General features: G+C 39.3%; 1 protein-coding gene across 12 annotated transcripts in view; it reads left to right on the top strand.

Moving 5' to 3' along the window:
• adgrl2b.1 (adhesion G protein-coupled receptor L2b, tandem duplicate 1) overlaps nt 1-13640 on the top strand; it is an 85568-nt gene that overhangs the window by 31339 nt on the left and 40589 nt on the right. For 10 of the 12 annotated variants that reach the window (XM_086172322.1, XM_086172327.1, XM_086172324.1 and 7 more), the window contains one exon: nt 10076-10289. In XM_086172322.1, the coding sequence (XP_086028448.1) occupies nt 10076-10289 (214 nt within the window). Of the gene's footprint in view, nt 1-10075; nt 10290-13640 lie in introns of those variants that run through there. The other 2 variants (XM_086172329.1, XM_086172328.1) reach the window with 1 other exon arrangement.

Raw genomic sequence — 13640 nt, 5'->3', positions numbered from 1 at the left:
CCAGTCCTGGGGTTTACTGAATGGCTGAGCTATTGTGCTCCAACTCTTTTCTGTCTCGGGGCTGTACACATCCCGTCTGTCATCCATTGATATGCTTGTCTTGCTGTTTTCTAATTCATATCAAATACTGTGGGTTTGTGGCATGACTTATCAGCTAAACCAAACAGATTCATAGACGACTGTTCTATCTATGGAGTGAAAACAAGACCGCGGGGGCGGGGGGGGGTCCTGTGTGAAAATTCTTCAACTAGAAGCATTTCGAGTAATAAGTCATGGGTTCATCATCTGGACTGAATGGACATTCGAGATTGGAAGCTTTATTGAGACTTAGTTATGGATTTCTTCCCTGTTGACAGTAACGGTTTAGTCAGCACTTTCCACAACTTTCCCATATGAAGCTTTTTGGGGTATCCTATGCACAACACATATTTCTGAACAGTACTGAATAACAATATGCTGTTTTAATAATAACTGAGAAACTGGAAAGTTTTGAGTCATAACAGAACATGAAATTAAAATGAGCCAGAGTTGGCTGAATCTCCAGGATAAGTATTTCGCTCAGAGGAAATGGAATACAATAGGGCCATCCTAGATTTATTGCAACAGTGATTTTCTAAGTATGCAATCTTTTGGTAGAGAAAGGGGAGCAAGCTTGTTTCAGCCAAGTATGGGGTATGTAAAAGCAAGCCCCCTTTGTTTTGGAAGGCTTGTTCTTTTCTTTGTGATTATTGTTGTACAACTCCCTGTTTTATGGCCAGATGATAAGGAAAAACTTAATTTAAACAGCTGGCAGCCTCATTTAATGACATGTTGATTTCCTTTTTTAAACATGCCTTAAATCACACTTGCCTGCAGCATCTTATAGACATTCACTTCACACTCTTATGGTAACAAGTTGTATAAACATTGCAACAGATGCCTACCTCACTCCTTCCTAATGCTGCCTGCGCTTGTGTTTTGTTTTCTTCAGGCAGCCTAATTCAGATGATAGATGAATCTGTCTTACAAACACAAAATAGTTTGTTTCGGAATGTCACATGTTGGTTTTCCCTCGTGTTAGAGCTCTTCCTCAGTGTGAGAGCTTCATAAAATGGTTCAATGTTCAGAAAAATAATGCAATAAGTCAGGCTTTGGAAAGATTTCAAATATAATCACTGTAAATGGTTCTGACTTTGTTCTTTAGATTTTTGAGAAACATTTTGCTATTGATGTAAATCAGATTTACAACACAGCACATCATTAAAAGGCAACCAGAATCTATCGAATCTCAATGCAGTTTCATTTTATCGACGTGTTCGCTTAAAGGCATGTCATGACTTATTCAATTGAAAACAACAAACAAAAATAAGTCCTCTAGTTAATAAAAACAAAACAAAACATGAAACCAATAGCAGGAATTTAACATTAAACACCAACAGGGAAACAGTGTGATAAAGCAAATGAAATATTGCTTTTCAGAAAGCCTTTGTAGTTGTTTTTACTCAATGAGAACATACATTTTAAACATTAATGTGGGAGAGCTTTAAATTTGGCATGAGTCATGCAGTCAAAATATTATGGTAATTTTTGCACCAAGCTGTCCGTCGGTTTGAAAAGCGAACACAAGAGCAAGTAACATTATTTACTCTGTGTGACACTTCCAATCATGATTTATATTTCTGTACCTGCATCCCTCCCTCATTATCAAAACAATCCACAAAACATTAAATGATGGTATTCGATTGTTGGTCGTTGAAATATCAGTCAGTAAAATAAATTGTAATGGATATGTGACAAATGTGGTTTGGGAAGACCTGATGTTCAAGGATAGATTGATTTGGTGTAATGATGGTCTAAGGAAAAGTCATAAGAACAGTAAATATCTACATACAAGATAAAGCCACCTCAGTAAACATGCAAGAATAATGTTCATATATGATCCCCTCAGTGAAATGCCGTGTGCTAGTTCTCTCAGTCTGGCTACTGGCTCTCACCACAAGCAATGAATGCAGCTCTGTTGTATTCACTGTATTAGTAATCTTGTCAGGCTAAGAGTCTGTGCCATAGAGCATGACCAAACTTTTTTTTGTCCAAGAATTAAATGTCACCTCAGTGTGGGACACCTGCAAACAAAAGGGCACCAGCGGATTTGCAGGTATAAACAGTTGAAGATAGGAAGCCCTTTACGTGCAGGAAATTGAATAAGTACACAGCAAGAGGAAAGTCATAGTGAACAGCAAAGTACAAAGAAATGTTTTGTTTGCCTTACGCTATCAGTATTGATACCCTCTTGTACTGAGTATTCCCCGTGAGTGTGCCGATCACAATGGCATTATCAATGGCAGGGGGTGGAAAATTGTTTCCCCCCAACTCACCATCTGCAAATCTCTTATCAGCAGTCCATTTTTCTTGTTGCACTGACTGCAACACTAGTGTAAGGAAATGGGGCAAGGTCATTGCACTCAAGTCAATCAAAGTGGTCAGTGTTTCGAAGATAACATGGGGTTATTGTTGTGGAATGTGCCTGCATTTTTTTTCACTGACTTTCTGGATAAATGTTTGAATGGCACAGCACAGAGATGAATTAAATGATACACACATGATGTTTTTTGTGTTCTGCTTTAATTGACATGTCCTCTTTTTAATATACATGACCTTTAAAGATTGCTATTTTCTATAGATTGTTCTTCTTTTTTTTTTTTCGTGTTCCAATAAATTGGGTTTGGGGACAGAAACGTCACAGATTGGTTCAAGGTATAGCTTAAAACCTGGACTTTATAATAACCACAACAGTAATAATAATAATAATAATAATAACAATAATTATAATATTAGTAAAATGTATTACTATTATTATTAACTCAAGCGAAAACATTTCCCCAACCCTATCCCAATTGTTATTGCTACTAAAGCACATTTTGCAGACCCTTCTGGGATTTTATATGTCTGAGCAGAGTGTAATTCCAAACCAAGCACCGCCTTTGCAATCTGGGAATGGGACTAAAGTGGGATGAACTAGGTCAGTAGAAGCAGGATATGTCCTGAAAAAGTCACAGTTCATAACCAATCAATACTCTCCATAGGCCAACTGTTTCCCCATGTTGTTTTAAGAAGTTAACATGGAATTGATTGGATTGTAGTGCAGCACGGTGGTGCAGTGGTTGCCAGTCTCACATCACAGAAATTTCCAATACGGTGGTTCACTGGAGCCTTCCTGTGTGGAGTCTGTTGGTGTGAAGATGAAAATGAACGGTTGTGTTATCTTTACGTGGCATTGGGATTGACTGGGAGTCTACTCGGCCTCTCACCCAATACCAAATGTTTCTGGCTCCTCCCGTGACCTTGTGTATAGGACAAGTTGCATAAATAATGAATGAATGATTGCTTAAATCCATATCAAAATGAAAGAGAAGCAAACCAAATCACTTTTGAAATTAAAATTCATTTCTGCATGTTTAATGTAGTGGGGACAAGGTGTTCATCCCAAAAGATATATCTGTCTCTGTGAGTGCAAAACACCCAGCTCATCCTCTTGTCTCAAAGTGAGTTTCTTTGACGACACAAAGCTATCAAAATCAGACTGAAAGTGCGGCTGGAGATGAGGACAATGATAGGTATGTGTTTGTGTGACAGTAAAGTTACAGTGAAGTTTTGTTATTGTCTCAAGACCCTGATGGCCACTCCTTGTCATCCTCTTTCTGGCTCATTATTCATGTAATATGTGTTCCAGTCGCGACTTTCGCTGACACCCTGTCTATGTGAAGTACTGAGTAAGCCTCCAGGGCTGGGCTGTGTGCAGACAGCTCTAGCTGGAGAGTTGGGGATGATTAGGAGGATGAAATGAGGAAACTCTGCCCCAGCAAACAAAAATGTGATGGAGGCAACCCCCATTCTCCTCCATCTCCCACTGCATCCTCCTTCACTCTATCCCCACCACAGGGGAGGCTCCTGACTTATTCCAAGACGTATTCCTGAGCAGAAAATCCAGGTGGGCTTTAAGTGCACGGGTAAAACACGGGCTTTAAAGTGAATTAAGCGTCACTCGGAGAGTTTCGGCAACTCACTTCTTACCTTGTGTTAAATCGACTCCTCTGCTGAAAAAAGATGCCACAATATATTATATATTGAAAAAGAAATGAACTAGTTCTGTCAAAATGGCACACTCCCAGGACCATGTAGGTATTTTATCTTCCAAGCACCATCCAAACTCCTTTTTCCTCCATTTCAAATACTTAGCCAATGTGACAGTTATTTGTGTCTTCTACACAAGGTATGTTTTCTCTGTAGACAGTACAAGATGTTGAATTACATACTTAGCCAAGTGATTGGCTTGTGGACAAAATATAAGAAGACATTAAATCGGATAATGTCTCTTCAACTGGATTATACCTATCATTAAACAGTGACCCTCTTTGCATCTAGAGGATTAACTGTATGCGTAATGTAATGACACTACTCTCTTTCATTGCTGGCTCTCGTTTATGTGTCCCCGCAGTGTCAGGGATCATCCAGCCAATTGACAAAAGTGAAAACCTTGATTCCAGCAGCTATTATAGCCTGAACTATTACTTTATTTTTCACAACCGGGGGAGACAGTCCTCATCTGAAGTCTTCTGAAGCTGAGCCGTTCTTTAAAACCAAATCCCCGTACCAACTGCAGGTCAATCATGGCACTTCACATTGTTTTGCCTGCGATACTTCTGTCAGTAATTCTGCAGCATCAAAACAGAAAAGGCTGCTTTCAAAGAATAAATGGGGAGTTAACAAGGTGTAAGTCTAAAAAATAAATTCATTTGAAAATAAATCTGACCTCCTATTGCAGAGAATAACAATATTTCACACACAATGAACTGTAAATATCTTAAAACCCTTTTCATTTTAATTAGAAATCATGATACCTTATTATTTTTGCCAGAAAATCAATCATATAAGATAAGAAATTAAAGAAATTAAATTGAATTCTATGTCTTGAGAGGTAACTGAAGCAACACATCCCAAACAAGGCAGTTGCTTTAATTATTTCAACAACTATTTTCTGCCTGAACACACACCAATGGTTTCAAACACAGGACATGGTTGGCTGAATCAACGATTGGAGATGACCAGACAGCTGACTAAAGTGAAAAAGGCTGAAGCTTCAGGTCCTGAACTAAAAGTTTGCACAAGTTTGTGGCTCATGTTTGCACTCAGTGATAGAACAGGGTTTCACACAATATATTTTAAATTTTCCTGTGGAAGACCACCTGCTAGAAAACATGTGATGATACATATGTAGTGGATATGTAATATTCAGTTTTGCCAAATGGGCCTCCCTGAGTAGCAATTTGTATCTCCAAAATTACAAATCCTCCATTTAAAATCCCCCAAACCCAAGATATGTTAACATGTTTGTTGCTTTTTATCCTCGTGTCCCAGACAAGAAGACATTTCAGAGATGAATTTCAAAAAGGCCCCAATCATGAATATAAAACAATGTCTTCAGGCTTTAAAATGGCAACACCAAATTCATCTATAACCAGAGCGAGAGAAAGGGATATGACCCAGAGCATGCTGTCTAACCCCAAATGGACTCAATTGATTCTATATTGCTAGTTTCTATTTAAGAATGCTCATATCGGAATCAAGAGTCTCTGATAGCAGCCTGAGAAAGGCGAGTGTAGCCTCGGGGTTTGTGGTCAGTTCTCAGACACTGTCTTTAGAAACAATTCCCAGCAAGATGGACCAGAGCAGGTACTTAAGTGTCATGGGAAACTTTACCATATGTTCAACTACATCCTCAGTGTTTCACCGCATTTCAACAGTTGAAATGAAATGCGAGCTATTGTTTCTCCGTGGAAATGTCTCAGGGTGTTGTCCGTATTTGGAGGGAGGTGTTATTTTGAGAATTCCCAATCTCTTTTCTCATCTCACACTTGGCTCCTCTGTGTCATTCAGGTGTGAGATGCTGTCATGCACTGCATTTGTGAACTTGTATTGTATTTTTGGCAGCAATGGTGGATATTTTCATGTTTGGCATAACTTGCAATAGTTCATTTATTATTTTTGTGGCATGATTTAATATGGACATGGTTGGTATTTTAGAAAGTTCACAAAAGTAGTAAATGGTCATGTTTTTCCACTAATTTGATTATTTTATAGCAGTCAAATAATACCGATCAGAAATAGTTTATCAGAGAACAAAGTGATGAGAAAACGAGAGCCATAAACTTTGCTTTACTTCACGAGATTACAGTTGTTTTCTTAGTCCTACTCTTTCATTTCGCTTTGGAAAACCTTACAGTAAAATCATGCACATGGCCACCGTGTCACCCATGATACTGAATTATGGAGGCATCTCTAATTAATGAAAGCAAAGTCTGACTCTGAGATCCCTCTTTTCTTCAAAATATGTTGGCTACCAGTAACATTGGGAATAAAACCACATAAAAAGACAAACAACCTTGAATTGCTCATGCTGTGACCATGGTGGGAGCACTCTTATTTGACTATAGGCTACACCCTCTTTTATGCTGAAAAGAAAGTGTCTCTGTCAAACCCAAGCCCAGAACAATGGGGCCAGCCTTGGGGAAACAGGGGCATTTGCATGCAGCTGTTTGCCGTTTCCAGGACCACAAAAGCCAATCAAAGGAACCTTAATGGAGGTTGACAAGCGTCAACCAACGGCTTTGCTCTCTGTCTGTGTCACCCGTAGCCACTCTGTCTAGCCTCCAAAAATGGACCACATTTTTTTTAAAAAACGATCAAACATTCCTATAGTTCTTGTGTTCTTTTTCTCCTGCAGTTTGAAACTCCTAGGCAGTTTCGTCCCCGGGGTTACAATGATGTCCATGACTACACCATTGAGAACCTAACATTTTTAACACCAAAGATGATCTGCGACTTGTGATTTTGGATCTAACATTTGCTGTTACCACTCAACATCTTATCACCAAACCTCTATTTCTTTACCTTTAACTCAAATGTTTAAGAGACCTCAAAGTGTAGAGTGGCTCAAATTCTTGGCCTATCTTGGCCACTCTGCAACCACCTTCTCAAAGAGAACAAAATATCTTTAATATGGGGAGGATGAAGGCATTTTTTGGGGGGGGGGGGGTCAGCAGTGAATTACAGGCTGTCAAATGGGAAAGAAGAAAAACTCTGAATACATAATATGGAGGCGCTCTCTTGGCCTCTACTTTGCTCTATTGAGCTCAATGGAAGGCTCAGGAGGAGGAATCTGAAAAGTTTCCTTCCTGACCGTCACTCATTGACCAGAGTGCATGATAAGGCTTCATTTCAATAAGAATCACAGCCAATTATAGTTGAGGAAAAGTGGTTACCATGGCAATTTCACAAAATGTTCCATTTAATGTTAAACTGGGGTATGGACTAAAAGGTAACAAACATGTTTTTTTTTGCTCTGGACTTTCCCCCTAGTTTCCTTGAAATTGTGTCCCTTACAGTTGACCTTCTCTGACAGTCTTCAACTACTTGAAAGTTGGAGAGTCAAATAAGAACAGAAAAATAGATGGCTTGTCATACCTCCAGACGACATTGACATTTGTCATCATTATCTACTTTGTCCCTCTCCTTATCTGAGGCATGGTGTCAGCAGACCATGTAGGTCAAGTCAAGCATCTGTGTTTCCAGTAACACACACGTGGGCTTCCTTGAATAAAGAAATAATCTTACTTTTTCCAAAACTCTTATAAAACTTGTTTCAACAACATGGAATTTTAACACAGGTCTTTCCCTCTTAGTTTTGCTAAAGTCCCATACAGTTGATTTAATAATAGTAATAATTTATTCTTTATTAATCACTCTCGGGGGAAATTCGCTCTCTGCAATGAACCCATCATAGATGAACCATGAGCAGTAGGCTGCCGGCTACCAGCGCCAAGTTCGCAGTTCAGTTAGGGGTTCAGTGTCTTGCTCAACAACACTTCGACAAACTAGGAGGAGCCGGGAGTCCAACCAGGAATGTTGAAAAAAATCCCCTTTACATACATTTTAAATTTTTAGACAGATTTCTCATTACTTGACCAATTATTACTTGACAAGATGGTCATTAATGAGACATGGGTTATACACAGTTTTGAGAAAAAGGTATTTTTTTCCTTCTTTTCTTAGGCCTCTGGTAGATACTGTGAGATTTTCCCCCCAATTGATGTTGTGTTAGCCTATGATCACAGATATTTTTGCAAGCCAGGGAGGGGCGGGCCGTGAAGGCACATGCCTAATCAGTGGCTTAGTCTCTGTTGACAACAGCATGCCATCATAGTGCAGGAGACTGATAGATGGGCAGTGTCATAGCTGGACAGCCAGAGAAAAGAGGTTACAAAGCAAATGGTTTGGACTTGTTTGTCTGTCCGATGGTGTTTTAGCCAAAAGACAGATCCCTCTAGAATTTTAAAACCCGGTGATATGTGTTCTCTCTGTCCCATCTTCGTAGCTGATGTGATAAACTTGCCATTCCTTCTATGAGAAATGGCACGCAGGATGATCATTAATCCTCAGTAAAGGTGGAGACTTCACTCTGATTTTTGTCATCCACAATTCCAGACAGGTTTTTTGGAAAGGTTTGGGTAATTTTTGTAGTTATTGAAATAGATGGAGTGACCCTTCAACCTTCTACTTATTGTTCAGCTACCGTGACATTTCCTAATGAGATGATAAAAAGTCCTGTAAAGGAGAGTCTACTGTTTAGCCGGATCATGATATTATAATGAATTGCCTAGTGGCCAAATGCCAGAGCGTCCATACCAAGCGTTCAGTGTTTTGTTATACTACAACTATATAGCGTACAAGTTTCTATTAACATCCTTTGATTTCAAAATCATATTTTTTTCGACAGTGTCTGTTTCACAGATGTCTGTGTGTATGCCAGTTTGACATGTGCAGCCTGACATAGAATATCATTATAAGTGAGCCAGACACAGCAGGCTGAAATGACTCGCAGACACAGGGGTCGCGGATGCAGGGTAGTAATTTCAAGCCGGAATCACTTCAACTTTGAGCAGTTCAAACAATGCTAATTGCATCAGGCTCTGGCTGTCAGTCGTGTGAGGATAATTAGAGTGAGGAGGTAAAGTGAACCTGGGGTGGTAAGTATTAGTACATGACAATGCTTGGTAGCCAATGGGAAAGTAGAAAAGGTAACAGGCTGAATGAAGGGCTAATTAGGAGAGACCAATGCGGAAAATACAAATGGTAGCCTGCCTCTCAAGGATCCACGATTGCTGCAAACAACTGGGATTATTGACAGTTCATGCAGTGCACCTCTTGCACTTCTTCAAAGGACCACATTCTAATGTTCTACTTAGATTTTACATGATGGTTTGCTTAAGAGTTTCAGGCAGTTTGGGTTTTTTTTCTGACTTTGCCTAATTCTATTCTCGGTTATTGGATATCTGTCTTTTTCATTATTGCCTTACACTATCCATATTTATCACATTTCCAAATTTATATTTTAATTTATACTATATCAAGATACAAAGGAATAACCTACTTAATTTGAAATTGCTGACGAGGGTAACAGATTTCCCCAAAGTAGAGATATTTGGCTGCACTTCCAGTCAGGGTTCCATTAATGGATTTTTCTCCTGTGTGGACTGCAGATAGTCCCCTGTTCGATTTTTCAACACTATAAAATGGATTATCTTACTCCTGATTCCTCTGGGATTTGGATTTTTCTCTTGGTTGCTTTACAGAGGAAAGGAAACAAATGAGTAGACTTGTACAACTACAGCAAACTATTCTGAAGTGAATGTTCTGTAGGTGGAGGCCATCTTGTGTCACTGTATACTTTATTTGCCCCAAAGTTACTGAGGTTACATTGGTTTCCAATTACTTGGACTTAATGCTATAACCAACATGTAAGACCACACAGAGGGGGAGAGAAGAACAGGTTTGTCCTTTCCCATCTTTGTATCATGCGTCATTCGTTATCATTATAAAAATTGTTGTAAAAATTGCACTGCTGTTGCCTATTTATTTTGGCCGGTGGATTTTTTACCGCACTATGTGTAGCCCCATTTCATGGAAGGACTGTTTCTTTTCGAGTCGTTCATTTTTCTTTTTGCTCTAACTTTTCTCTGTGCTTCTTGTCCACTTTCAGGGTTCAGCCGTGCAACATTGCCTTTTGGGCTGGTCAGAAGAGAGCTCTCATGTGAAGGATATGAAATTGATCTCCGTTGCCCGGGGAGTGATGTCATAATGATCGAGACAGCCAACTACGGTCGAACCGATGACAAGATCTGTGACGCTGACCCATTCCAGATGGAGAACGTCAACTGCTACCTCCCCGATGCCTACAAAATTATATCACAAAGGTAAAACACTGGATGATAGGAGTGATCGAGTTTCATAAACATACCCATGAGCCAGGGAGGCAGAGCATGAACCTTGAGGGTCTTGTGTGTTTTCCTGAACAAAAAAGAAGTCTTCCTCGTGCAGGTATTGATGTAACTTGCAAATAATCAGCGTCCTAAACACCCTCTAAAACGCATTTTTTCCTTCGTTGACTTGTGATGGGGTAGATGGTATTTTGAAATTCAATCTCGGATGAAGATTCATTTTTGACAGGCAGGAATTGACGGCCAGGTGCTGGAGGTATTCTCACCAGCAACAGCACATTGTTACTGCGGTTTTAATCGACATAACTCACACACACTCCGAGTCACCTGAACACCCTCCTTATTCCCAATCTGGGACATGGGTTCAGTGTGTTCAGACACTTGTTCTGCATTGATATTGAGGCTGCACCTCAGATTGTGAGCAATTCCCATCGTCATGCCTTTTCTCCAAGCTCTACCAACTGCTAGATGCTGCCTTGCTGTCAAATGACAGCAAATCCCAACAGCAATTCAGCTTGGCTGCCGCTTATCCCAGATGTGTGTGTATATTTAAAGGGCACACAATGAACTATTCATAAATAGTTACCAAAACAGCTCATTTATTTCATAATCCACCGTGATCCCAAACCTGTTACCCATTAAGCAAATGTCTGAATCCTCATCCCCCACCTTGTCACACCTCACCCGGGTTTTATCTCCATTACATTTGCTTCTTTGGTTCCTCCCATAAGATTGTACAGTCGTAGAGTAAATTTCAGAAAACAATCAAGTCCTCCTCTCTTCGCCTGCCATCTTGAATTTGCAGCTGAGTCCCGGCACTCTCCTTCTGACAATGTCCATTGCTCTCATTATACTGCAACCTGCAACGCTGCACATCGCATCTGTTGACAAGTTCAATTCTGACTGGCCAAAGTGACGCTTCAAAATTATGTCTATTGAAAATCCCCAGGGAGTGGGTGTGCAAGCAAAAGCATTGAAAAGACTGCACCATATGACCTAAACCAGAATTATCCTCTTGAATCGGATCACAGGAAATGGGCTCCTGACTGTAATGAAGGTCGATGCGATAGCGATGGATGTTGGCATAGACAAACGCTTTGGTCGGCCTTATTCAGTCTTTCTCAATTCTATTGCGAAGTCAAAACAAGGAGGGTGTTTGAAATGCATCCCATAAAGAGATAATGCACAGCCACTGTGGACGGATTAACAGATAGCAATAGTGCCTTAATACACATAAGCAAATGTATCAAATAAGATTTGGGAGCTGGAAGCAGTGGCAAATCTATTGCTCAGTTTGTTTGTTTCAAATAAATCATCAGCAGACCATTTTACAAGAAAAAACACCTTGTCAAATGGTAGACTGTCAACAGATCCAAGTGATTTGTCACAATGTTTGGTTGCATGTCAATAAAAAAGGGATGGAATCTCAGGTTACATGGTTTGTTTAATATTCGGTTTACTGTTCCTTCACAGATGCACAGTGAATGGATGGTATGTCTGAATTCTCTTTCCACTTCCCTTTTTTATCCATCCCTTTTGTAGTGTAACAATAAATTCTATCCACACCCAAGAAAATAATCCAAATAAGATATGTTTTTGCTAATCTGGGTCACATATTCTGTGACCCAGCAAAAGTCAATAAAGTCTTTACATGGTCAAAGGTGCTGTGGTTCATCAGAAAGCTGTCTATCTTATAGTGTACCTAGTGTAATGCGCAAATATGTGCAATTATATCAGCTTTAGTTTAGACAGAATAACATCCTTCCTGTAACCCAAAACACAAACATATAAAAGTTATAAGGCAGTGAATGCTTGAGTGAATTCTTTCTACTCGAAAAGATTCATCAATGGAGGAGAGGCGGAGGAGTGACCAGTAGAGCCACTGCCATCAAAGAATAATGAGAGTATTACTACCTCTGTTGTTAAGTCACATTTAATCATCCCCCATAAGTGAGAACCAATTTTATATCAAAAAGAAGGCCTTATTGTAAAATATTGCAGCATATAAATTACAGAAGCCACTGTAGAGTTTAAGATGGATGCTCTACAGTCAAAGAAAACACTGGATGAGAGATGTAAAGCACCGGAAATCATTATTTTTCATAACTCCACAACTGGAATACCCCAAAGCTTCTGTAATGTTTCACTGTTATTGCTGTAAATACTCTGATACCTGTATTTCCCATCACTTTTACCCAAATGGCTTTAGTCACAATATTACAAACAGCATTTCTTTTAAATTTCTTAATTTTTGATTAGGAACAACAACCGTTTTAGGTCATCTTTTGCAAACAGATGTGGAGGAAATGCTCTGCATTTATAATCTTCTAATGGAATCGGGACAAATATGAGGTTGCATAAAATTATAACAAATAATTAAGGACCAATTTGATATGCATTTATGTTAACGCTGTGTACAGCAAAAGCATGTCATTGCTTTCGGTAGAGGGGCCTCTTGTCAGTCATATTTATGTCCATTGTCAAAACACTGAATTAAATAGCAAATCTCTTGGTACCGCTTAAGTGTTCTGTGCTCTCACCAACTGTCAGTCTTTTCTAGTCTTAATGGAGTGACCTTTCTTCCTTTCTGCAGCATTCCTGAGCTTTAACTGTCATAAAAGTGAACCTCTTGGGAGCTGCTGAAACTGTATTTTCAGTGATGTTTAAACCCTTGCTAATGATGACGCTGTCATTTGCCCACTTCATAATGGTCTAAACACTAATTATTCACATAATGTCAAAAAACACATTATTTTCACAAAATGATCTATACTTGTCTCTCCTGATTAAAATATCTGTATAATATAATATCTAAATGTATAATATATACAACTACTGTTTATTCAACATTTGAGCCGCCTTCATGGTTAAATGTGACCAAGATATGCGTGGTTGTTGTGCACACAATTCCCCTTTGAGCCTCTTGAATTACTTATGGTTCTTTAAAAGTCATGTCTAATGTTGAAATGTATGTCTAACTTGCATGGCTGCCACTAACTTTCTAAAATATTTATCTCAAGCTTGCAATTTGTTGAATGCCCTATTTTGGTGCCAATTTTTTTTCCTTGTTTGACTCAGTAACTGCTGACATTCTACTGGAACCTTCTGCCCGAAGTGAACGTATTTAAAATGCAAACTCATTCTGGTGCTGCTGTGTTTCTACTCCCCCTCCTTGCTCTTGTAGCCCCCACAAACAATTGCAAACACGAAACAACTGCAAAAAGTCCAACTTTGCAATACAAGCACACTAATTCACTGAGGAACATTGTTTCATTCCAAAGAGAAAAATAACCTCTTGTAGAAATGACACATTGATGTCTGTTGTGC

This window comes from Fistularia commersonii, chromosome 25 (assembly GCF_037954325.1).
Source record: "Fistularia commersonii isolate RoL2024-O1a breed Wild chromosome 25, RoL_Fcom_v1.0, whole genome shotgun sequence".
Taxonomy (NCBI): Eukaryota; Metazoa; Chordata; class Actinopteri; order Syngnathiformes; family Fistulariidae; genus Fistularia; species Fistularia commersonii.
The sequence above is the reverse complement of the archived record's forward strand: the minus strand, read 5'-3'. Positions and strand labels throughout refer to the sequence as shown.